Source organism: Ranitomeya imitator, chromosome 6 (assembly GCF_032444005.1).
Source record: "Ranitomeya imitator isolate aRanImi1 chromosome 6, aRanImi1.pri, whole genome shotgun sequence".
NCBI lineage: Eukaryota > Metazoa > Chordata > Amphibia > Anura > Dendrobatidae > Ranitomeya > Ranitomeya imitator.
This window is the reverse complement of record NC_091287.1, coordinates 460,392,788-460,420,359: the sequence shown is the minus strand read 5'-3', so window position 1 is coordinate 460,420,359 and position 27,572 is coordinate 460,392,788. Positions and strand designations below refer to the sequence as shown.

Below are 27,572 nucleotides of genomic sequence, written 5' to 3'. Positions count from 1 at the left end.
CAGTGGAGATCTAGGGTCACATGCTCAAGTACTTCAGCATTTCCATTGGTCCTTCTTTGAAGCTCCTGAACGTGCTGCAAATATTTAAGGCTTGCATGGCCGCACGGCCATGTGCTAGTATCAATTTATGTATGAGCTCAGCGCCAGTGTGGTCATGTTTGTATGCAGTCAGGGACCCGGCTGAAATAAGCCCTTAGAATGCCGGCACCTCCAGCGAGGAGTTTTGTTTTGTGTGTATTCAGGGACCCGGCTGAAATAACCCCCTAGAATGCTGGCATCTCTGACGAGGAGTTTTATGTTTGCATTTGACTGCATGACCACCGTCTGCTCTATTGAGTAGCTGTGTGCCTCTGTGAGCCAAACCGGGCACAGCGTTATCTTTGCTAACAGACTCTGTGAGGTAACAGAGTCTGTTTATACCACTATATAGTGCCGCCATACCTAGCTGCAGGTGCTTTCCTGCACGGTGGATCCCCGGTTGCGAACACACCAACTGCCTCTAATAAATATACAGTACAGACCAAAAGTTTGGACACACCTTCTCATTTAAAGATTTTTCTGTATTTTCATGACTATGAAAATTGTACATTCACACTGAAGGCATCAAAACTATGAATTAACACATGTGGATTATATACTTAACAAAAAAGTGTGAAACAACTGAAAATATGTCTTATTTTCTAGGTTCTTCAAAGTAGCCTCAGTCAAGCTTTGATGACGGCTTTGCACTTTCTTGACATTCTCTTGATGAGCTTCAAGAGGCAGTCACTGGAAATGGTATTCCAACAATCTTGAAGGAGTTCCCAGAGATGCTTAGCACTTGTTGGCCCTTTTGCCTTCACTCTGCGGTCCAACTCACCCCAAACCATCTTGATTGTGTTCAGGTCTGGTGACTGTGGAGGCCAGGTTACCTGGTGTAGCACCCCATCACTCTCCTTCTTGGTCAAATAGCCCTTACACAGCCTGGAGGTGTGTTTGGGGTCATTGTCCTGTTGAAAAATAAAATGATGGTCCAACTAAATGTAAACCGGATGGAATAGCATGCCGCTGCAAGTTGCTGTGGTAGCCATGCTGGTTCAGTATGCCCTCAATTTGGAATAAATCCCCAACAATGTCACCAGTAAAGCACCCCCACACACTCACACCTCCTTCTTCATGCTTCAAGGTCTGAACCAGGCATGTAGAGTTCATCCGTTCACCTTTTCTGCGTCGCACAAAGACACGGTGGTTGGATCCAAATATCTCAAATTTGGACTCATCAGACCAAAGCACAGTTTTCCACTGGTCGAATGTCCATTCCTTGTGTTCTTTAGCCCAAACAAGTCTCTTCTGCTTGTTGCCTGTCCTTAGCAGTGGTTTCATAGCAGCTATTTGACCATGAGGGACTGCTGCACAAAGTCTCCTCTGAACAGTTGTTGTAGAGATGTGTCTGCTGCTAGAACTCTGTGTGACATTGACCTGGTCTCTAATCTGAGCTGCTGTTAACCTGCAATTTCTGAGGCTGGTGACTCGGATAAACTTATCCACAGAAGCAGAGATGACTCTTGGTCTTCCTTTCCTGGGGCGGTCCTCATGTGAGCCAGTTTCTTAGTAGCGCTTCATGGTTTTTTCAACTGCACTTGGGGACACTTTCAAGGTTTTTCCAATTTTTCGGACTGACTGACCTTGATTTCTTAAAGTATTGATGGCCACTCATTTTTCTTTACTTAGAATTTGTATTATTGCAAGAAAAATACAGCTAATAGTCTATTCAGTAGGACTATCAGCTGTGTATCCACCAGACTTCTGCTCAACACAACTGATGGTCCCAACCCCATTTATAGAGCAAGAAATCCCACTTATTAAACCTGACAGGGCACACCTGTGAAGTGAAAACCATTACCGGTGACTACCTCTTGAAGCCCATCAAGAGAATGATAACTGCTTTATACACTCTTGGCAAAGCAAAAAGTGGCTACTTTGAAGAACCTAGAATATAAGACATAATTTCAGTTGTTTCACAATTTTTTGTTAAGTATATAATTCCACATGTGTTAATCCATAGTTTTGATGCCTTCAGTGTGAATTTACAATTTTCACAGTCATGAAAATGCAGAAAAATCTTTAAATGAGAAGGTGTGTTCAAACTTTTGGTCTGTACTGTATATTCGGTGCGTTCTGCCAACCCTAACACTATACATGTTTGGTATCTATGAACTGGTAATAACCTGGAGAATCATATTGGCAGGTCAGTTTTAGCATTTAGTGAACATGCTATGAAAAAAAACAATTGTGGAATTGCAATTGTTTGCAATTTTACCATACTTTTATTTATTTTCCCATTTTCCAGTGAGCTATATGGTACGACCAATGATGTAAAAAAAAACAAAGTACAACTCGTCCCACAAAAAACAAGCCCTCACATGGCCATATTGATTGGAAAGTAAAAAAGTTATGGCTCTGGGAAGAAGGGAAGCAAAAAAAGAATAAAGGGCAAAAATGGAAAAACCCAAGGTGGTGAAAGGGTTAAAATTTCTTTAGTGCCAACATAAGATTAGAGATAGTCAAAAGTGGTCAATCAAAAACATCTTCCAAGAGTTCATTCTACTTTATTCTTTCTGACCCTCTAATTTTTAGGCCAATATGTGATTGTTTTGTCTCATTTCTGATTGTAAAATTTTATAAAACGTAATAAAAATTACAGTTATTGAAAAAAAATGGTCAATCAAAATGAATAATTTTGGATTTGTTTTATTGAATATAACATATTACAATTTATATAAGCATGACAATAGACTCAGATAGTATTTTTTATATCCTGTTTATTTCGATGCATGAAATCACAATTGCCAGAACTGAAATGTGATTTCACTATAATGGTGGATTATATTCTTATGCAGTCTGTCGTCTACATATGACATAGAAAGAATAAGTACAGTAGGTTTATATGGCCTTCATGTATTTACCTGAAGCATAGCACAATACATGTAGGAAAAAAAATCATTTAAAAAAAATACAATTTCTAATTTAAAACGTTACAGAATCAAATATACAGTTATTTTATGTTTAGCGTGTATGTCCGGTTACAAATAACTTTAAGAATGTTATGGTGCTTACTGAGAAAGTCTCATTGCAATACACAGCATTAGAGGTCCATGCCTCCATTCCTATTGAGCAGCACCAGAAACGACTGTCTCTGCAAATATCCTTCTCCAAGTAAATGCCACAACAGTTTAAGCTGGCAGTAACTGAAAGTGCAATTTAATATACATCCTACTATATGTATTACAAAGCCTAAGTGAAACATACTTAATTCTAATAAATATCTGCAACATTTTATATAATACAACACATGGTTATCACATAAATACATTTTGCAGCATTACAATTTTAATTAGGTTTATATCTTTGAGTCTCTAAATGTTAAGACTTTATTTCATACATCTTTCTACAGCAGCTCGGAGAGAGTCTAGAGTCTTCTAGTCTTGTGCTACCACTCAATGATAAAGGAGCAAAGTTATCAAAACTGAGTCTAATAATATTTTTTTAATTGCCTTTATTAATCACATATTATCTTTCTTTTTACCTGAGCCATTAAAATCTACAGTATCTATAATTTAACATTTTATTAAAATGTGAAGGGTGAGTGCCGGGACCCTCACAAAGCGTTTGATAGACTTATCATAGGTGCACTGTTCAAAAGGCAGAAGTGCTCAGCTCGTTTCTGAGCATGCATGGAAGGTCTACACTGATGCAAGAGATGAGCACTTCTACCTCCTTAGTTGCACACTTTTAACAGGTCTTTTGAGCAATCGGTGGGAGTCTCAGGACCCAGAACTACACCTATCTGCAGGCATTTCAGACTCTAAGAAAAAAAAAGTTATAAAGTTAAAGTGTTGGTACACTTTAAGAAATACAAGTTGAGCTCTGATACGGTCAACAAATGCTGTTTTTCTTTTAGAAAGGAGCAAATTTAGCAGGGGATCAGGTAAAAACTTTCATTTTGTCATAGAGTCTAGATCTCGTGAAGTAATTATCCCCCTCTACTCCTCCTTGGTCAGGCCTCATCTGGTATATGGGCACCACATTTTAAAAAAGGCGTTGAAAAACTGCAGCAAGTTCAGAGAAGAGCTACCAGGATGGTGAGCGGACTGCAAAGTATGTCCTACGTGGAACGGTTAAAGGATCTGGGAATGTTTAGCTTCCAAAAAAGAAGGCTAAGAAGAGACTTAATAGGTCTCTACAAGCATCTGAAGGGATGTCACAGTGTAGAGGGATCATCCTTATTCTCATTTGCACATGGAAAGAAAAGAAGCACTGGAATGAAACTGAAAGAGATGTCGATTAGATATTAGAAAAAACTTTGACAGTGAGGGTGATCAATGAGTGGAGCAGGCTGCCATGGGAGGTGGCGAGTTCTCCTTCAATGGAAGTCTTCAAACACACGGCCGTAAAGACATCTATCTGAGATGCATTGAGCAAGGGGTTGGACACGATGACCTTTGAGGTCCCTTCCAACTCTAACATTCTATGAGTCTATGATTCTATGATTTATTCAAGAAAGCAAAAAGTAATCCTTCACTGCAAATTGAAGTTAAGACAAAACCATATTTTTGGGGGGAGTGCTACCCCCTTTTTGAACTTCAACTTCAAGTTTCCTAATCATAACTCACTAAGTTACATAACTATGTTATGACTAAGAACTCAAGAGTTGTGGGTTTGAAAAGTGTAAAACTCCTCCAGAAAGCTTGCTTTTTGACTTGAATCAAATTTTGTATTAAAGAACTATTGTTTAATAGCATGTTTTAATAGCACCAACTTTCCTGTCCTGCCCCCCTCCATGCACCGCCAGCTAAGCACAGCATGGACATTGCTATACTTGAGATGGTGAGTTGAATGATTTGCTCTTATTTTTATGCTTTTCTTTTAGACAGTTTTTATAACTCTGCCCCATTCAGTCTTCAGTAGGCTTTTGTGGTCCATAAGGAAATCAACATCTTTCACAAGTAGTTTAAAAATTCAGGTCTGGAGTTAATTGGTACCTTTGGGGTACATCATTTTAAAATGATTCAAATTAAGGCATAAATTATATTGTACCAATTATATTTGATTTACAAGAATACATTTCTATTTTCTTCCTTTAGCATATTTATGTTGGTATACTGGACTGCCAGAGCCTGATACCTCCACAAACAGCTATTATAATATCAGCTTTTAGGGCATTGTTGCAGTAGATTCTACAGTATAATATCTGGTCTCTCCTAATACTACTCCAGAAAGAAGTGAATAAATAAAGTGTACAGAGATTTTGTACAATCGTGATATAATGAATTTGTCCCTCTGTTGAATAGAGGTATTCATGCACCAAGTTTTCTATGATATGAATTGTAAAACATAAGTTGTGCTTAGCCATAAATTGGATCCATATAACGTTAAAAAAGTGCTTACGATCGAGTATACAAAGAAAAACACAGTTGACAATAAGACAATCATAATATGATAATAAAAACGAAATCAGAATATAAAATTAGATAGTATTGGCTAAATCATATCTAAGATACCTTGTGTGACTTTTGCTAAACTACCTTTCTCCAACTCATCAACCCAGCACTGAGCAACTTTGGACAGACATGTTAATAACATTCTTAAATTGGTGGTCTGGGCATCTAATATTGACAACTTATCAGCTATTAATTGTTTGGGTGGCAGCAAGATGTAACAGTGAATGGAGCTCATCAGTATAGCTCCATATAATATGTAGAGGCCGCTGCCAGGTCCTGCAGATCAGCTCCCCATTATCATGAATTGAAGCTCAAGTGCGGTTCTCCTGTGGCAACAAGTGATGAGCGAGTATGCTCGTTACTCCAGTTTTCTGATCATGCTCGGTTGTTCTCCGAGTATTTTGGGCATGCTCGTACATTATATGTGTGTTCCCGCACCTGCATGATTTGCGGTTGCTAGAGAGCCTGAACACATGCAGGGATTGTCTGTTTGTTAGGGAATCCCCACATGTATTCAGGCTGTTGCGGCGACTCAAACATAATCTACGAGCATGCCAAAAATACTCGGAGAACACCCGAGCATGCTCGGAAATTTCGAGTAACGAGCACACTCGCTCATCACTAGTGGCAACCTTTCTTAAATAACTGGTGTCTATGAACTGCAATCATCCATTGGATGCAGTTACAATACATACATTAGCTGGAGCATTCTAATGAACAAAAGGTTAAGCGTAAAGGAAGAATAGTGAAAAAAATAAAACTGATATTTCTATCTAAACTGTTATGTTTTGAAGGCGGATGTATAAATGTTAGTATTCATGCTTGAATTATACCATATGTAATCAAGCTAGCTTTGCTTAAAAAAATCTAAAGTCTATTCTAATTTATAAACAATTAATTGCAATCACTAAAAATATTAAATAAGTGAATAATGCCCACAATGCATTTGTAAACATGAATTGAGTTTACCAGATTTCCATTTTAATTATTTCCGGAACTGAAGAATGAAAATCATCTCTAACTGTCAATTAAACTATTTTCTCAATCCTATGACTGAGTTGAATAGATACAATCCCAGTTTTGGGGTGTTGTAACTGGTAGACATAAAATAACTATCTTTTACAGTAAGTAGGTCGATTTCTGCCTAAAATGATCAATATTATAGCAAGTCGCTCATTCAGCTCCATTTACGGGAGCAATCATGTGCACAGTGCATACTGTATGTGGACAGCTGATCATTACGATCATTCGCTCCCATAGAGTTTGCACTGTTGGCAGCACGTCCTCCGTTCATACAAGGGCATGTGCTGCCAAAAAGGGATCATTTTTATGTCCACATAAAAAGTGCGATTAGCTGGCAAATATTTGCTCGTTTATTGGCTAATCGCTGCACAAGTTTACAGGGACAGTGATCAGAAATGAGGATTCCTATGAAATTTCATATAATCAGTCACTGACCTGTGTAAGAGGGCCTTCAGGCTCTGTTCACACTGGGGGCTTACACTTAGAGTGCACATTTAAAGGTTGTTTTTTAGGGATCGGCCTATGACTCTTAGTTACAGTGGAGGGAAATTGTTATGTTTCAGTATACCAAATCATTTTGGCAACATTATGGGAACAGTTTGTAGAAGATCCTTTTCAGTTCCAGCATGACTGAGCCCCAGTACACAAAAGAAAGGTCCATAAAGGCATGGTTTGGGAATTTAGTGTAGAAGATCTTGGCTGGTGGCTGCACAGAGCCCTGATCTCATCCTCATGAATCACTATTGGAATGAACTAGAATGGAGATCATGAACCTGGCCTTCTCCCCCAGTGCCTGATCTCACACATGTTCTTCTTAATGAATTGGCAAAAATTCCTTCAGACACCTCAAAAATCTTGTAAGAAACCTTTGCAAAGGAGTGAACCCATCAAAGAGACCAGCTCCACATTAATGTCTACGGAGTTAGAAGTGGAGGTCATAAAAGTTTCTGTTTTTGTAATGTGCAGGTGTGCCAATAATTTTGGTCATCTAGTACATGTTCACATGGCCCACAAAACCCTGAAAAAACTCCATGGCTCTGTTCAGACCCTGTTCTACCTTTGGTGATGAATAAATGTCATCACCTCTTTTAACTCGACATATCACATCGAGAAGGGGTCTGCCAGTTCTCAATGTTGGCGTTTAATTTTTTATTTACTATTTTTTATTTTGCAGTAGTTCTTTGCAAGAGTTTTTACTTTTATTCTAGATGAGCAGCAAGATACTTTATTTGGCCATCAACAATACAAGAATTCATAATTCAAGGCAAAACCAATGGAAGTGTGAACAGAGCCTAATTCCCTAAAGGGGTTGTCCAGCTAAGAAAATTGTAAAATATTATTAAGCTGCACTTTTACTAATTTAAGCACTTTTAGCAACATATTTTAAGATTTTTTTTTACATTCCTGATCCAACAGAATTCTGCATGTAGCACCAAAAGGAACATTGAGCACCTATTGTAGCTGAATTGTATCAAATGACAAACAAACTAAGTTGAAGACGTTGTACTGTATGTAACATAACACTTTAAATAATAAAAAATCTAGACATATGTAAAACCTACCTATGGAAAATGCAATAATAATGAATTTAATAAAGCACCATAGGTCCCCTAATTGTAATCTTCAACACTTTCAATTGATAGATTTATTGAGAACCAAATTAGTCATTTCTAGTCAACTACAGATTTTTATGAAAGAACGGAAAACACAATTGCCTAAAATTCTTAAGACATAATACAGTATATCTTCTAGGCTGCTATAGGGTGAATGTGCATGTCCTGACCTGAGATGTTGAATGATCATGAAGCTAAACGGTTGCACAGCAGTTTTATTTTGGTTGCAAAATTATGGACGTGTTTATTCTGCCAAAATATACGGTAAAGTTTCTTCTTGTGGAGAGTGCCAAATCGCCACAGGAAGACTTATGGACCTTGCAATGCACCACTTGGAATTTAAACAGCAAGGTCCTTTAGAGGGTTGATATTCACTTTTAGGGTTGCTACTTCCAATAGATGGTGTTACAGTTACCGTCCTCTCCCTCTCTGAAGAGGCGATTTGCATCTGCCAAAATACGGCACTTTTTTGGTACCATACTGTATGGCACTCAGTCTTAGGCCCTGTATGGTATATTTATTTGTGCACGGCATAACTGTACTATAGTTTTTCATAGAGGGTTGCCTGGAGTGTTTGACCAACATCATGACCATAATATTGCTGTGTGCAGGAATCAATGGAACTAGTGCGTAGATGAATGCAGTAGATTTTGAGGCTTACCGTACATTGTGATAAAGCGGTCTTATTAGCTGCTTTATAACAGTGGCAAGGCAGCAAACATTTGCCCGTTCTACAAGAGCCATGCTACATTTGACTCAGGTCTCATGGTTCTAAGTTGACTTCATGTCCACCAATAATGCATTGGCTTTTGATATAATACATTAGTGACAATGTTGCTATCGATAAATGTATCTGAATAAGCTTGTTTGCTGATGTTATGCTAAAACTAATCATTACACTACATTTCCCATATCTTATGTAAAAATGTACAACATTGTCAAATGAATATTGCATTCTTTGAAAACAATATCCTACATGAAATCACCTCACTTAAACCAATATAAGTAGTTTGATGTTACTCCTGGAAAGCACTGATTATCTGTACAAGAGCCTCCATAACTAGGTGGACATGCAGAACATGGGACCCCAACTTTATAAGGTGCTTCTCCGATCCAGTTTCCCCTAAAACAAAATATTAAGAAAAATTACACATTACATATAAAATATATACATACGAGGGGCGATCCAAAAGTAATGATAATCGGTTATTTCTATTGCACACAGAAATTAAAATAAAATGTTTTCTTCTCTCTTAGGTACCCACTAGTCCAGGAAAAAAAAATTACTTAAATAGACCACGATTCCCAGGAGCTACATTCATTTGAATATGAACTGCCGAGGAGTGAACATCAAAATGGAAATAAACTAGCTCAGAGCTGTCATCAAATACCTCTGCTTGAAAAAAATGACTACCAAAGAAATACACAGCGACTTGGTGGAAACATTGGGGGACTCTTCTCCTCCATATTCCACATTTGCACGATGGGCCAAGGAATTTACGCTGGGAAGAACATTGACGGAAGATGAACATCGCGAAGGACGCCCATCCACGTCCCTCAATGAAGAAAACGTGAAAAAAGTTGAAGAAGTTGTATTGGCAGATCGAAGAGTGACTATCAGGCATGTAGCTGAGGTCACAGGGATCTCATATGGCAGTATTCAAAGAATCCTTGCAAAAGAATTGCATATGAGAAAGGTCTCCTCGCGTTGGGTGCCAAAAATGTTAACCGACGAGCAAAAGAAGAAATGAGTTGACATTTCAATAGCAAATCTCGAAAAGTTCCAAGCAGACAAGGAAAATTTTTTGTCACGTTTTTTGACCATGGATGAGACCTGGATCCACCACTTTGATCCCGAAACTAAACAACAATCGATGACATAGAAACGAGCTGACGAACCGACACCGAAGAAATTCAAAGTGTCAAGCTCAGCAGGGAAGGTTATGGCGTCCGTTTTTTGGGACGCTGAAGGAATTATTGTGGTGGACAATTTGGAGAAGGGAGCCACTATTACAGGCTCCTACTACGCAGAACAAATAAGAAGATTGCGGGAGGCTATCAAGGAGAAAAGGCGCGGCAAACTGCGGGCTGGAGTGTTGTTTCACCAAGATAACGCACCGGCTCACAAAGCTGCAGTTGCCATGGCTACCATTCAAGAAGCGGGCTTTGAACTGGTGGAACACCCCCCCTATTCACCAGATCTAGCTCCCAGTGACTTCTTTCTCTTTCCTCGGCTCAAGGAACACCTCTGGGGCGAGAAATTTGACGACAATAGCGACGTGATAACCGCTATTGGGGATTTTTTTGAGGGTCAAGATCAAGAATTTTTTTCTAAGGGAATTCTAAGTTTAGAAAAGAGATGGACTAAATGTATAGACTTGTTAGGAGACTACGTAGAAAAAAAAATTTGACTATATTTATTGTGTTTAGTATTGATTATCATTCCTTTTGGATCGCCCCTCGTATTCCTATAGATAGATAGATAGATAGATAGATAGATAGATAGATAGATAGATAGATATACAACTTACTTGGGTGAATAGTTGCAGACTAAGTAGACAGCTCTTCTCCATACAGAGCCCCATACATTCATGTTGTGACAAGTATTGATTGCACAGCCCACCCGGTTAGTTGTTGCCCAAACCATCTGTGAAAAGACATAAGATAATGGTTGTCATAGATGCAATGGTAAAATGGAACAAAAATCCAGAAATCTTCTTAAGAGAAGACCTCCCACCCTCGTATTGAAGATTGACTTAATTATTAATTGATGGAAACAAGAGCTAGAACTCAGAAAACACTCCACATGATCCCTATTATGCCAGGACCCCCTGCTGTGATTATGTAATTGAACTTCGTTATCCAATGGAGAATAGACATGGAGTCTATCCCAGAGGCTAGGAGGCAACACATTTATCACCTCTGGAGGTAACTCTTTTGGTCATCAAAGGAATTTTATTCAGACACTTTGGCACTGTAGTCCAGTTATGAACTGTGCATCAGTTTCAAATTAATATCAGAGCGATAGGTAATGATATATAGGTCATGTTTCCTATATATGGAAAGCTAAAATCTTGATAGGAAATATGGCATTAATATCTCCCTCCTGGGACATCCAAAGGGGCAGATATTGTGAAAATTGGGATCTTATATTTTTTTGGGACCTAACCACATCCCAATGATCAGCCCCCAAATGAGCTCACCATGGGGAGGTATGTGGGAGTGACTGTTTCTGAATTACAATCAGTCAGTTCTGGAAGACACAGTTCGCTGTAGTTCTGTACCATTTTCAAAGCAGATCTTCCCTCCATAGAAATCATTGCCTTTCCTGGGACCACAGGTTTAGTAGTTTTCATTTGAGATCCCTTGTTTATTTCATGTAATTATACATACTGTATTGTTTTGTCCCCTTTTGTAACATCTTCTGTGTATTTTTATTAACATTGTCTACTTTGTGGATTAAATATCTAAAATTGAATAGCTTTGTTCCTTTGGCTCTATTAACCAGATCCCTGAAGTCATACGCTACCCCTAACGGGTGTCCAATAGGTATGTGTAAACGATTCGTGGTGGTATTTAGTTTTCTTGGGTTATTGTTGAGCTTAGCAGTGACAATACCAGAGTGTATATTAAATATATATACACACAAACACACACATATATATATATTCCATGCCTTGGAATCAGAGATGTATATACCATACATTCACTGTGAGTTCCCCAATAACCGGCCTAGTAGCGAAAGCAGCCATGGCCTCATCCATCAATCGTCAGTCAACTGCGTAATTATCTTGATGTTTGCAGACGGTGGAGTGCTGGCTTATGACACATTGGTGTCAGTGGCAGGATATTTGCAAGATACATTGTCTGGTTCAATATCAAAACACCAAAATACTGCAAAATTATTAGTATAAAAAATCATACTACCTGTGTATAATGTGTGCACATTGGACCATAGCATCTTAAAGGACATCTGGGATTGCAGTCTTGAGGATATGGAAATGCATAGTCCTTTACTTCATCATACCATGGTTTCACTAGTTGTAATATCGATTGATATCTAAAATAAAAGTTTACACAAAGATCAGTATTTAGAGGTGCATCAGGTAGCAGTGAAAATTATTGTCCATTCCACTCAAGCAAGTCCCATTCAGTATATACTGCATTTATGTACAGTGATATGACTAATTCACCCTGTAAGTTATCAGCTTCTCTCACTATGCTCCCTATTCACTAAGTCTGATGAAGGGTTACTTGCCACTAGTGTTGAGCATTCCGATACTGCAAGTATCGTATCAGCCAATATTTGCTGTATCGGAATTCCGATACCGAGTTCCGATATTTTTGTGATATCGGAAATCGGAATCGGAAGTGTTCCCAGTCATCTTCGGCGTGTGAGGTGCGTATGGTTCCCAGGGTCTGGAGGAGAGGAAACTCTCCTTCAGGCCCTGGGATCCATATTCATGTAAAAAATAAATAATAAAAAATATGGATATACTCACCCATCTGATGAACCCTGGCTGTCACCGCTGCAAGAGTCTGCCTCCGTTCATAAGAATGCAGAGAGTAAAGGACCTTCGATAACGTCGCGGTCAGGTGAGCGGTCAGCTGAGCGGTCACCTGACCGCGACATCATCGAAGGTCCTTCACTCTCTGCATTCTTATGAACGGAGGCAGACGCTTGCAGCGGTGACAGCCAGGGTTCGTTGGAGGGGTGAGTATATCCATATTTTTTATTTTTATTCTTTATTTTTTACATTAATATGGATCCCAGGGCCTGAAGGAGAGTTTCCTCTCCTTCAGACCCTGGGAACCATCCAGGATACATTCCGATATTTGACTTGTATTGGTATCGGGTATCGGCGATATCCGATATTTTTTGGATATCGTCTGATACCATCCGATACTTTCAAATATCGGAAGGTATCACTCAACACTACTTGCCACCTAATCTGAGAGCGGCATAGTATAGAGACAGAGATCCTGATTCCAAGGATGTATCACGTAAATTGTTGATTAGTTTAGTTTTGCCAAAATCACTGCTTCATCAGCATCAGATGCTCACTAGAGGACCAGTAAACCTGCTACCAGGTAATCAAGCATATTAATCAGCGCTATATAACTACATCACTGATTGGCAGCTTTGCGCCTATGCACAGTGTACACGGAAAGCTGCAGTGCCAATCATTGTTGAGGTTATACAGAGTTTAGTGCTCTCCTACATTTTACCAGTGGTTGACAATACAGTATCACACAAGCGCTGAGCTCCAAGCAGTCTCAATATTGCAGTCTGTGTACTGAAGAAGGTCTGTTGTTGACCAAAACATTAATTACTATCTTGGATTAATATATTATAATCTCACATTACACTTATCTGGAGTGCCAAATGTATGTCTATTTATCTATGTTATAGGATCCTATTTGTTCACTCATCCACAGAAGTGTCCTGGCTACCTCCTATTTTTACTGTCTGTCCAGGAATTTCCAGACAGTTGTCAACTCTGATACAGAAGAGGTCTCCTGTTCTTCTATAATGTACATAGTATCAGTGGGAAAGTAGTCAGCCCTCTTGAGGAAGTTCTCCTAGATACATTAAGTCTGAACCAGAGTTCTGTTGTCTATGTCATGTACTAAATGGACAAAAATGTCTCGTAAAAATATAAATTGCTTTTATACCTTCCTGTCCTCACTGAGAGGTTTTGACCAAGGAATCTCATTAAGTAGGGTGGTCCATGGTCCCAAATGCATGCGGCAGCCCAGGCTTCAGCTGACTTTGCCAAGTTCTCATCCCACACCTATGTGAAAAAGAGATTTGTGACATATATTAAAAAAAACTGTGGTCCATCAAGTTCAAACTTTCTCCAATCCTCATATTGTAGTTAACTTGATGCAAACTTTGTCACTGTATGCTCACATGTCAAAGGAAGAAGAGTAGTATACATATTTTTAAAAGATTAAAACTGTATTAATTTTCTACTCTACACTCTTTTTTTACTATTATTTTATACAGTTTGATCCAGAAATATTTGGAGAGTGACCGAATCTTTGTGATTTGGGCTCTGCTTACCAATATTTTGGCTACAAAATAAAATAACTGAGATACAATTGAAGGGTAGACTTTCAGGCTTAATTAAAGGGGTTGAGCAAAAATATCCTGTGAAACGTTTTAGGAACTACAACCTTTTTTCTACAATTCTTTCAGGGGATGAAAAGTATGTATAGTAAGTGGCTGTACTAGCTCAAAAGGGTGATTCTACTCAATACTGAGCAAAGGGTCTGAATACTTATGGCCATGTGATATTTCAGTTTTTCTCTTTTAATAAATTTGCAAAAATTTCTATATTTCTGGGGGGGGGGGGTTCAGTCAAGATGGGGTGCAGAGTGTACATTAATGAGAAAAAAAATTAACTTTTTTGAATTTACCAAATCGCTGCAATGAAACAAAGAGTGAAAAATTTACAGGGGTATGAATACTTTCTATACCAACTGCATGTCACAAAGAGTTGATTAAGCCAAATTAAATTGATTAAGCCAAATTATATATAAAATAAAAATATAAAGTTAAAAAAATGAATGCAATTTTAATAATTTAAAAATATATATTTCCTCATAATATAATATACATAAACTATAAATAATTTGGGATGTGAAATCCTGCTGACAGAATCCCTTTATTGTATCTTCATTAGACAAATATTTTATGCCACAATTAGTAGATTAGGAAATATACATCATAGTAATCATGGTGGACTTCCTGTTCATCTTTGAAGAGGTATTCCATTTTAATACACTTTTAGGAAGTTCTAGAATAATACAGGGGATTACCTATTCATGTTGATAATATTTTTGTTGACCATCTGTGATGCATTTGGCACATTAGATTTGATTTCTACACTTTTCATATTTTACAGTATTACGGTAGCTAAACTGCTGCCATTGACAAAGATTTGAAAAATCTTAAAACTGGATAAAAAGAAAAGACCACAAACACCCCCTGCTAAGACATGAAAGGTTTCCAAAATTCCATGAATTTGGAGACTTCAGGCTTGCACACAGTAATTTATTATCTTATTACTAGATTTACAGACTTATTCTTCCAGAATCCAAAACCAACTTTCAGTGTGCCAGTTTATCTGTTCTCTATGCAGAAATGATCAGATTCCCTTTGTTGTGTAAAATTGAACTTGGATGTGTTTTGAAGACATGGTTGACATAATTGTAGTCATTGTCTGACTCTGCAGCTTCTTGTATACCTAAAATTCACTTTGTATGAAAATAATCCAAAAGTGGTTTATATGGAACCTCAAAGCAGAATTTTCTTAACTTAAACAGAATCCCTTTACTTTACTTTTTTTTGTTTTTACACTCTTTGAAATGTCACATATCATGGAACGTATAACTGTTGCTCATGAACTATAATAACAGCTGACTTTTACTAATAGAGGATAATTTTTAGAACAATGATACAAATTGTGAACATTTATGGAAGATAAGTTGTCTTCAGGATTCTCAGGATGCAACTGTCATCTGCCTGGATCCACATACTTACTTCTCAAAGAAAAAGTCCAGAGGTAAGTCTTAAGGAATTAACTTTAATTCCATGATGATAAAAATACCGTATCAAAAAAATGCAGGAGCCCATGAATAACCTAAATTTTTGGCAGATTATATCTCATTCATGGCCAATGGTATATTGTTGGCATTTTCTGATGCTTAACGTATAAGTGACATCTTGTCCAAATATGTGCTGAATTAAATATATTGACACAATGAAACTATTTTGCCTGTTTAGCATACCATATCCAATTTGTGTATTTGAATTTTTATCTACTTTGCTTATCTGTATAGATATTTGAATAGGAAAAATCTAACTATTGTCTTGATACCAGGACGGAACTACTGTTTAGATCCATCCACGATGTGGGCGTATAGACATCTCTTACCAGTGTTTCCTCCGCTTGCCTTGTTCAATGTACTGTACATATCTTACTGCAACTAATAGGAAGCAAAATGTGTGCATAAATAAGGATTTACTATATGCCTTTCATGTACACTTTCTGTACATGGACAGGTTAGTTATCTAAGAGTAGACATGAGCGAACATGTTCAGGAAATGAGCACCGAATCCGGATGTGCCATATTTGTACCATATTCATGCCAATTTTAAGTTTCATGATCGTTTCCGAACATATTTACTCATCTGTACCGCTATGTTCGGTGAATATTGCAAATACGGTGATCGTAATCCGAACTGAATATTGAAATAGTTGCTCATCTCTATCAAAGAGAATGTTCAGTCTCTTGTTTGCTCTTGTAATTTTAACGTCATGCGCTGTACATTTTTTGCAGATTGCACATAGCATGGCTCCCAAGGCTCAGCAGTGCCACCAAGTAATGTTGCCAAAGTTGATCATGGAAATCACCTTCTTGGCTATCAGCTTTAGGTGAGCAGTATGGATGTCAGCATAGGCTCAGGAACAAATTAATGTTGACTAGTAAGTGTGTGTTATGAGGAGAGGAGAAGGTGCTCAGTCTGGCGTATCTAGGATGGTGTCACTCACTGCTTCTATCTTCAACCCCTGATAACGTCTTGTTTCACAGTTAGTAGCTGCAGTGGCGAAGAAACAAGCTGTGCCGGAGCTGCCCTCACCTCTGCAGCAACATCTATCACATGGGTCCATGACATGTTCAGAGGGCAGCGATGCAAGAAACTGTATGTGACTGCAGTGAATCCCCCTGATGATATTCTGTTCCAGGAGGGGCTATAGACACTAAAGGAAAGAGAGTACAGCCCCAGCCTCCCTTGACGTTCTGTGTGAGACTCTTCTCAAACGAAACATCACAGGAACTGCAGTAAAAATACGTTTAGTGATTAGTTAGATAAGGAGAAGTGTAGGGCATTTTAACCCTGCTGTTCTGTTAGGTCAAAAATGACCGTTTTTGAAATTCTATAATGTTATAAAAATTCAGCGTGTGATTCTGAGACTTGAGGCTCCCTGACTTTTCGTCATTAGGGGGGTACTCTCTGTGGGAATTTTTTTTTTTTTTAATTTTTGTTTACTTTATTTGGTACAATTTTTTTTACACTTGTACTGTTCGGTCAAAAATGACCGATAGGCCTTTATTCAGCTCTCCAGACAATTTTTGACAAAAATAAAGGTGCTATCACCTCATTTTGAACTATATATTGCATCTACTACTATTTATCAATGTATCTGACTACTTTTGGTCAGAAAAGATTTACACATACCAACATTTTCAAGTTGCGATACAGCCGACGGATTCGCTTCCAGTATAGCTATGCGCAATTTATTTCACTGGTTTTTATTTACCCTGCTGTTCATATAGATCTAGTTCCATTCAGTTGTCAACATTTCATATTGTAAATCATGATTTTTTGATTTTCCATGTGTTTGCTGGTTGTACAGTATTACACTGTGCAATGCTGTCCTAAGCAGAATTCACCTAAAGTGTTGTACTGTGAGCTTTTTCCTGCTGCAGGGTGGTGTCTGCTCTGATCTTATCTTATCTAAAAACACGGCCACGAAATCCAAGAAATGAGAGTGCAGAAAAAGTGGCCCGACAAATTCGAGAGCATGGTGGAGACGGAGAGCCAACAGCTTCGACCACCACTGATACTGAAACGGCTTCCACCATCGCAACCAGCTGCAAGCGAAAAAGATGCTCATTCTGTCCAACGTCCAGTAACCATAAATCTAATATTATGTGTTGCAAATGTGCAAAATACTTGTGCAAGCGTCATGTAAATTATACATGTGATCAATGCAAGTAATACATTGATCGCATTTATCATTTGTTTTTGACAAAAAAAACTTTTTTTTTTGAAAAGTTTGTATATAGTTTAGAATAAAGAAAAGTTTTTATGTGCAATATGAAGCAAATATTGCAAAAAATGTTAATTTATTTGATTCAAAAAATAAAAGTTTTTGATTTAATTTTTCATCTGATTATTGAAAACCATGTTCACATACAGTAAAACAATGCAACAGGTAATCAAATAACACTTGAATTAGGTACAAATCACAACTTTGTTAGGTCCGGTCAAAAATGACCGGGAACAGTATAAGTGTATAAAAAACAACGTTTTTTGCCATTTTATAGAGAAAAAAGCTTTTTTTTTTTTTTTGCCTTTGAAAAAAGTATATCTACATAATGTTTGATATTATTACTTATAGTTAACATTTAGATCAAGATTTTTTTTTTATCTGCAAAAATAATCAATTTTTACAAAAATCGAAAAAATACCATGTTCCCTTTTGGATATAAAAAAAATATAAAACAAGCTTTGTATTTATTTTTTTTTCTGGTATTTGAACAACCATCTTCACAAGCAATATAATAGTGCAAAAACTGTTTAAAAAAACCACTTAGATTAGCTAAAAATGATTATTTTATAAGGACGGTCAAAAATGACCGGGAGCAGTACAAGTGTATGTGAAATCTAAACAGAACAGCAGGGTTAAAATAAAGCTAATTACAAAAGTAGTTAGAGTGTAATGATGGATATTTAGAAAGGAAAATTAGGTGCCATACCAACCTCTTAAGATCTGTAATGTTAAAGGGAACCTGACAGCTGATACATGCCTACCAATCTACGTGCAGCATGTATTGGATATTGGCTGCATGATTTCAACCATTCCTGGGTAAGCGCCTGATATATGCTTCTTGTGGATGAGCTGCCAGGTTCTCATTAAATAACAGTGGCACATTTTGCATTTTGAAACCATTAAGATTTTCTGCCTCATGAGTGGTGTAACTGTAAGGAGGTGGCGGAGGACCTCAGAGCTCCCTCTCTCTTTCCTGTGTGGCCCCCAAGCACTTGATATAAATAATATATTCTTAATATATTGTGCTGATTTCTGTGTTCACATTGTTCTTGCAGTGCATGGTAAAACATGTACTGTAAATGCCATCTAATTTCATGGAATTGCCTTGATGTGTTATACTTGCATTGTTGTATGGTGTGAATTCCATTTAATTGCCTCTGTTTCCATGATGTCAATTTACTGCCTGTAGTTATGATAGGGACAGCTAATGGTTAACTTTGTGGGCTGGATTTGCAGCCTCAGGGGAGCAGGAAGCTCCATTTCCAGTTCAGTTGCCCGGGCACGTTTGCCCTGGGCAGATGCGCAGTACGCATTGTCAGACCCCATGAGGGGAAGAATCTGCTGCCCCGGATGCAAGGATAAGACTAAGGGCATTGCCAGACCCCAGAAGGGAAGAATCTGTTGCCTTGGATGCCAGGATAGGACTATGGGCATTGCCAGACCCCAGGAGGGAAGAATCGGATGCCCAGGACTTAAGGACTGCAACATGGGCCCCAGGAATTAGTAAGGGCCCCACCAAAGGGACTTCAAGCTTACAGATTCCGGTGTATGGACTACTGCTTCTACCGGCTGCCGTGGCTGTTGTGGGTACGGCCATGGACATTGCTAGGGAGAGGGCAGGAAGCCAGTGTTGTACTTCATTTCTTCAACTTTGTTCCTTGATATTAAACTTCGTTCCCTGTTGGACTGTAAGTCGTGTCTGAGGGTTGCATCTGTCTTGTTTATTTCATGTGCAAGGTCCCGGGGTGTATACTGACTGGGGCTTAGTTGACTCAAACTGGGACTACCACCTCAGGGCACCTTGTTACATAACAAACAAGTTTATTGTAGTTCGAAAAGTGACTATAACTAGCAATCTTTCTGTGTCACTTACATGTTAAAAAAAAGTTGAATTTTCTGGACTGAAGACGGTCTGCAATTGTCTAATCTTATAGGAAAATCCAAAACACTACAGATCACCCACTGACCGATAGAAACATGGAGATAGAAGCAAGAAGAGAAGGAAACTTCTGAAACTTGCTGATGTGACCAATTTGAATAAATAGAGACCAGGAAACCTGATTGCAGCCCTTTAGATGACAAGTGTAACAAACACTTCCTGCTTCAGAATAAATAGTCACTGACAGGTCTGGAGGAAAAAGGGAATATTGAATAGAAAACAACTTCAGACATTAAACCCTTCACACCAAGGCCATTTACCATTTTTTCTTTTTCATTTTTAATTCCCCTTCTTCCAAGAGCCATATCTTTTTTTCATTTTCCTTCAATATAGCGATTTGAGTGCTTGGTTTTTGTGGGACAAGATGTACTTTTGAATGGCACCATTGATTTTACCATATAGTGTAGTGTACTGGAAAATGTAGAAAAAATTACAAGTGGGGAGAAATTGCAAAATTCCATAATTGCTTTTGGGGTTTTTTAATTACCATGTTAACTACATGGTACAACTGACCTGGCAACATCATTCCCCAGGTCAGCATGAGTACGCAGATACCAAACATAAAGTTAATTTTTTATTTAAAACAAATTCCAAAATGTTTATGTAAAAAAGTTTGTGTTGTCGTCATTTTTCAAGACCAGTAACGTCTCCATTTCTCAGGATCTGGGGCAGTTTGATGGCTTATTATTTGCACCCTGAACAAATGTTCGTACTGATATAATCATGGGGTAGATACAACGTTTTGATTTTTTTCTTAATGCATTTTTTTGCAATTTTGCAGTGGGCCAAACAATTAGGTTTCAATTTTTCTTTCATTACGCTGCTTACCGATCTCATAAATGTATTTTCTGTTTTGATAGATCGGACATTTCTGGACACAGCGATACCAAATATGTGTATTTTGTTTTTTCTTAATTGTTTTATTTTCACGGGGCCAACTTGAACTTGTGTTTCTTTATTTATTTATTTTAACCCCTTAAGCCCCAAGGGTGGTTTGCACGTTAATGACCGGGCCGAGCTTGGCAGAGCTCGGAAGGGAAGGAGCGCCATTTGACTTTTCAATGCAAAAGTGACTGAAAATGAGATGGGATGCCATGTTGCGTTTGGAGAGCCACTGATGTGCCTAAAAATTGAAAATCCCCACAAGTGACACCATTTTGGAAAGTAGAACCCTAACGAACTTATCTAGATGTGGTGAGCACTTTGACCCAGCAAGTGCTTCACAGAAGTTTATAATGCAGAGCCGTAAAGATAAAAAATAACATTTTTTCACAAAAATGATATTTTTGCCCCCAATTTTTTATTTTCCCAAGGGTAACAGAAGAAATTATATCCCAAAAGTTGTTGTGCAATTTAACCTAGTATGCTGATACCTCATATATGGGGGTAAACCACTGTTTGGGCGCATAGCAGAGCTCAGAAGGGAAGGAGCGCCATTTAACTTTTCAATGCAAAATTGACTGGAATTGAGATGGTACACCATGTTGCGTTTGGAGAGCCACTGATGTGCCTAAACATTGAAACCCCCCACAAATGACACCATTTTGGAAAGTAGACCCCCTAAGGAACTTATCTAGATGTGTTGTGAGAGCTTTGAACCCCCAAGTGATTCACTACAGTTTATAACGCAGAGCTGTGAAAATAAAAAGTCATTTTTTTCCAACGGGAGAAATTGGACCCCAAACGTTGTTGTGCAATTTGTCCTGAGTACGCTGATACCCCATATGTGGGGGGGAACCACCGTTTGGGTGCATAGCAGAGCTCAGAAGGGAAGGAGCGCCATTTTGAATGTAGGCTTAGATGGATTGGTCTGCAGGTGTCATGTTGCATTTGCAGAGCCCCTGATGTACCTAAACAGTAGAAACCCCCCACAAGTGACCCCATATTGGAAACCAGACCCCCAAAAGAACTAATGTAGATGTGTTGTGAGAACTTTGAACCCCCAAGTGTTTCACTACAGTTTATAACGCAGAGCCGTGAAAATAAAAAATCATTTTTTCCCACAAAAATGGTTTTCCAGCTCCCCAAATTTTTATTTCCCCCAAGGGTAACAAGAGAAATTGGACCACAAAAGTTGTTGTCCAATTTGTCCTGAGTACACTGATACCCTATATGTTGAGGTAAATCCCTGTTTGGGAACACACAGGAGAGCTCGGAAGGGAAGGAGCACTCTTACTTTTTCAACGCAGAATTGGCTGAAACTGAGATCGGACGTCATGTCGCGTTTGGAGAGCCCTGATGTGCCTAAACAGTGGAAACCCCCAATTGTAACTGAAATCCTTACCCAAACACAACCCTAACCTTAATCCCAACCACACCTCTAACCCCAACCACACCCCTAATCCCAAAACACACCTAACCCCAATCCCAACCATAACCCTAACCACACCCCTAACCCTGACACACCTCTAACTCTAATCCCAGCTGTAAATGTAATCCAAACCCCAACCCTAACTTTAGCCCCAACCCTAACTGTAGCCCTAACCCTAACTTTAGCCCCAACCCTAACCCTAACTTTAGCCCCAGCCCTAACCCTAACTTTAGCCCCAGCCCTAACTGAAGTGCTAACCCTAGCCCCAACACTAACTCTAGCCCCAACCATTAACCTAGCCCCAACCCTAACCCTAGCCCTAACCCTAGTCCTAACGATAGCCCTAACCCTAATGAGAAAATGGAAATAAATACATTTTTTAAATTTTATTATTTTTCCTTAACTAAGGGGGTCATGAAGGGGGGTTTGATTTACTTTTATAGCGGGTTTTTTTAGCAAATTTTTATGATTGGCAGCTGTCACACACTAAAAGACACTTTTTATTGCAAAACATAGTTTTTGCGTCTCAACATTTTGAGAGCTATAATTTTTCCATATTTTAATCCAGGGTCATGCGAGGTTTTGTTTTTTGTGGGACGAGTTGACGTTTTTGTTGGTAACATTTTCGGGCGCGTGACATTTATTGATCGCTTTTTATTCCGATTTTTGTGAGGCAGAATGACCAAAAACCAGCTATTCATAAATTTCTTTTGTGTGGGGCGTTTATGCCGTTCCATGTTTGGTAAAATTGATAAAGCGGTTTTATTCTTCGCATCAGTATGATTACAGCGATACCTCATTTATATCTTTTTTATGTTTTGCCGCTTTTATATGATAAAACTATTTTATAGAAAAAATTATTTTTGCATCACTTTATTCTGAGGACTATAACTTTTATTTTTTCGCTGATGATGCTGTTTTGCAGCTCGTTTTTTGCGGGACAAGATGACGTTTTCAGCGGTACCATGGTTTTTTATATCCAACTTTTTGCTCGCGTGTTATTTCACTTTTTGTTCGGAGGTATGATAATAAAGCATTGTTTTTTGCCTCTTTTTTCACTGAAGGGGTTAACTAATGGGACAGTTTTATAGGTCAGGTCGTTACGGACGCGGCGATACAAAATATGTGTACTTTTATTGCTTTTTTTAAATTTATATAATGAAATGTATTTATGGGAACAATATATATTTTTTTATTTAGGAATTTTTTTTTTTTTTTTTTTACACATCTAAATATTTTATTTTTAACATTATCACATTGTCCCAGGATAGGACATCACTATATAGTGACAGATCGGTGATCTGACACTTTGGAAAGCTCTGTGTCAGATCAGCGATCTGACATGCACTGCTCCAGGCTTACAGGAGCCTACAGCCATTTTGGATCCGGGGCCTGCAGGGAGGAGATGCTTGGTACAAGATGAGCACATCGCCTTGTACCGAGGGTCTCAGGGAAGCCCGCAGGGAGCCCCCTCCCTGCGCGATGCTTCCCTATGCCCTGGAACGCTGCGATCATGTTTGATCTCAGTGTTCCGGTGTTTAATGTGCGAGGAGCAGTCCATGCGATAATCAGCTGACACCCGGCCGCGATAGGCCACGCTCCCCCTGTGAGCGCGGCCGATTGAATATGACGTACTATCCCGTCACTGGGAATTAAGTCCCAGGTCACCTCGACGGGATAGTACGTCATATGAGATTAAGGCGTTAAAAATTTTCTTCACTTTTTACTTGATTTGATAGTTCTGATAGATGACTTAAAGCAGCGATCGTCCAATCTCCTGTGCTAAACATAGCAGTGCTTGAGCAACTACAATCTCCTATGAATGCTGGAAAGAGCCAGTGATCACAAGTGGATCGTAAAGACAGGCACGGGGGTTTTCTGCAGACCGCAGGCTGACATGATAACCCATCAGCACCCTGCGATCACCTGACAGGGGCGCTGAGAGGAACCCGGAATGATGCACTTCCGAACAGCACAAATTAAATCCTACCGTCACAGAGATAACTTCTTAACAGTCACAGGTGGAGCTACAATCCACCCTTGGCTATTAAAGGCACATGACAGCTGATTAAATCAACGCCGAAGTCCACATCAAAGTCAGGGACATGATATATGACGTAATATATACATCATATGTTGTGAAGTCGTTATCTACTTACGTGATGCTCAAGTAATATAAACTTTAGATTTTAGTCTGCAGGTACACCTATGATTGTTGTCTTCATAGACAGGAGCCATAATGTGATATATTACACCATTTATAATCTATTGTTTTAAATTAATCCTGAAAAATAAAGTACAAAAAAAAATTATCTATAATTATGATAATAGTTATTCCAGTAACGATCTTTACTGCTGATATGTTCTGCAACAGTACATGCCCAAACGTATAATGGAAGGTGCTCATCATTAGACAATAGACTTGAATATATGTAGTTGTTAACAAATGATTTATTAAGATTAGCTAGCTTTCCTGTTAGTCTGCTCCAGTTTATTAGATTGTGTTCTATAAATGGGCCAAGCTGGAATTGCCATTAGATATGAGTGAATTGAATTTCTATTGTATTTTATATGCAAATTGCCTCTTCAGAGAGAAAAAGAGTTTGAACTCTATAGCGCCACCTGTTGGAAGCAGCAATCCTATAAGTTACTATCGACCCTTTAACAAGCCTTCAAATGTAACTTACTACACAGTTATATGAAAAAGTTTGGGCACCCCTATAAATCTGTTTTATAAAAATAGTTTTTTTTGCAACAGCTATTTCAGTTTCATATATCTAATAACTGTTGGACACAGTAATGTTTCTGCCTTGAAATGAGGTTTATTGTACTAACAGAAAATGTGCAATCTGCATTCAAACTAAATTTGACAGGTGCATAAGTATGGGCACCCTTATCATTTTCTTGTTTTAAATACTCCTACCTACTTTTTACTGATTTACTAAAGCACTTTTTTTGGTTTTCTAACCTCATTGAGCTTTGAACTTCATAGCCAGGTGTATGCAATCATGAGAAAAGCTACTTAAAATGGCAACTTGCAAGTTGTTCTCCTGTTTGAATCTCCTCTGAAGAGTGGCATCATGGGCTCCTCAAAACAACTGTCTAAGGATCTGAAAACAAAGATTATTGAACATAGTTGTTCAGGGGAAGGATACACAAAGCTGTCTCAGAGATTTAACCTGTCAATTTCCACTGTGAGGAACATAGTAAGGAAATGGAAGAACACAGGTACAGTTCTTGTTAAAGGGAACCTGTCACCTGAATTTGGCGGGACTGGTTTTGGGTCATATGGGCGGAGTTTACGGGTGTTTGATTCACCCTTTCCTTACCTGCTGGCTGCATGCTGGCTGCAATATTGGATTGAAGTTCATTCTCTGTCCTCCATAGTACACGCCTGCGCAAAGTAATCTTGCCTTGCGCAGGCGTGTACTACGGAGGACATAGAATGAACTTCAATCCAATATTGCAGCCAGCAGGTAAGGAAAGGGTGAATCAAACACCCGAAAACTCCGCCCATATGACCCAAAACCAGTCCCGCCAAATTCAGGTGACAGAGTCCCTTTAAGGCCAGAAGTGGCAGGCCAAGAAAAACATCAGAAAGGCAGAGAAGAAGAATGGTGAGATCAGTCAAGGACAATCTTCAGACCACCTCCAGAGAGCTGCAGCATCAACTTGCTGCAGATGGTGTCACTGTGCATCAGTCAGCTATACAATGCACTTTGCACAAGGAGAAGCTGCATGGGAGAGTGATTCGAAAGAAGCCGTTTCTGCAAGCACGCCACAAACAGAGTTGGCTGAGGTATGCAAAAGCACATTTGGAGAAGCCAATTTCTTTTTGGAAGAAGGTCCGTGGACTGATGAAACCAAGATTGAGTTGTTGGTCATACAAAAAGGCGTTATGCATGGCGGCCAAAAAACACAGCATTCCAAGAAAAACACTTGCACCCACAGTAAAATTTGGTGGAGGTTCCATCAGGCTTTGGGGCTGTGTGGCCAATGCCGGCACCTGGAATCTCGTTAAAGTTGAGGGACGCATGGATTCCTCTCAGTGTATCAGCAGATTCTTGACAATAATGTTCATGAATCAGTGACAAAGTTGAAGTTACGCAGGGGGTGGATCTTTCAGCAAGACAATGAGCCAAAACACCGCTCCAAATTAATCAGGCATTCATGCAGAGGAACAATTACACTGTTCTGGAATGGCCATCCCAGACCTGAATATCATTGAACATCTGTGGGATCATTTGAAGAGGGCTGTCCATGCTCGGCGACCATCACACTTAACTGAACTGGAATTGTTTTGCAAAGAGGAATGGTCAAAAATACCTTCATCCAGGATCCAGGAACTCATTAAAAGCTACAGGAAGCGACTAGAGACTGTTATTTTTGCAAAAGGAGGATCTACTAAATATTAATGTCACTATTCTGGTGGGGTGCCTATACTTAGGCACCTGTCAAATTTAGTTTGAATGCAGATTGCACATTTTCTGTTAGTACAATAAACCTCATTTCAAGGCAGAAACATTACTGTGTCCAACAGTTATTAGATATATGAAACTGAAATAGCTGTTGCAAAAAAAATCTATTTTTATAAAACATTAAGCTTAAGATTAATAGGGGTGCCCAAACTTTTTCATATAACTGTATATCTATTGAATTTTATGAAATTGTAAAGTCCTGATAAATTCAAATAACTTGGGATTCTATTCTCTAAATTTGCCCAAAAAAATACCTAGTGCAATTTTACACATTGCAGAACATTGTATTATTCACAAAAGGCACACATGACGTCAGGCGTGACAGCGCAGGCATCACCATAATTCATTTCAGCCAATACAACAAATGGTATAGCGTAGCTAATCATGATTGACTATCACAGCATGCATAAATGCCAAGGCAGGGAATGCAGCAGCTATTTTAGGTTGATTGAAAGTAGTGAGAGGAGTTCAGAGCTCACAGGTCAGCCATAGAGATGGGAAGAGAATGAATTTTTCTAAAACTGCAGCACTGAAGAAAATTAGTGTTTTTGTCTGTGAATAAATCAGAGATTCAATTGGTATGGTAAGAGAAAGATAGGAGGGATGCTGTTAGCAGTGCTAGTGATGTGGTATAGCTGTCAGTTGTAAAGCTGAATTTGAACAACAACTACACATTTTTTTTCTTTATTTTTTATGCATTAGAAAGCAGCAAATCAGCACAATATTTTTACTGAAAAAATACATCTGAGTTCAGCGTCTATCAAAGACGATGTGCTCGGACATCACAGGTAAGGCGTTTTGTAATTTCTAGTGCAATGCTTTCAGTGAAGGAAAATTATTAATTTTCTTGTGTATTTATAAAAAACTATCAATAATCCAG

The 27,572-nt window shown here is 38.6% G+C and overlaps 1 protein-coding gene across 1 annotated transcript in view; it reads right to left on the bottom strand.

The window, feature by feature from the left end:
* Window positions 1-8,118: 8,118 nt before the first annotated feature.
* PI15 (peptidase inhibitor 15) overlaps window positions 8,119-27,572 on the bottom strand; it is a 55,360-nt gene continuing 35,906 nt past the window's right edge. The window contains exons 2-5 of the mRNA XM_069728971.1: window positions 13,793-13,911; window positions 12,044-12,176; window positions 10,648-10,763; window positions 8,119-9,239 (exon numbers count right to left, since the gene is read on the bottom strand). Of these exons, the coding sequence (XP_069585072.1) occupies window positions 9,104-9,239; window positions 10,648-10,763; window positions 12,044-12,176; window positions 13,793-13,911 (504 nt within the window). The 3' untranslated portion in view covers window positions 8,119-9,103. The remainder of the gene's footprint in view (window positions 9,240-10,647; window positions 10,764-12,043; window positions 12,177-13,792; window positions 13,912-27,572) is intronic.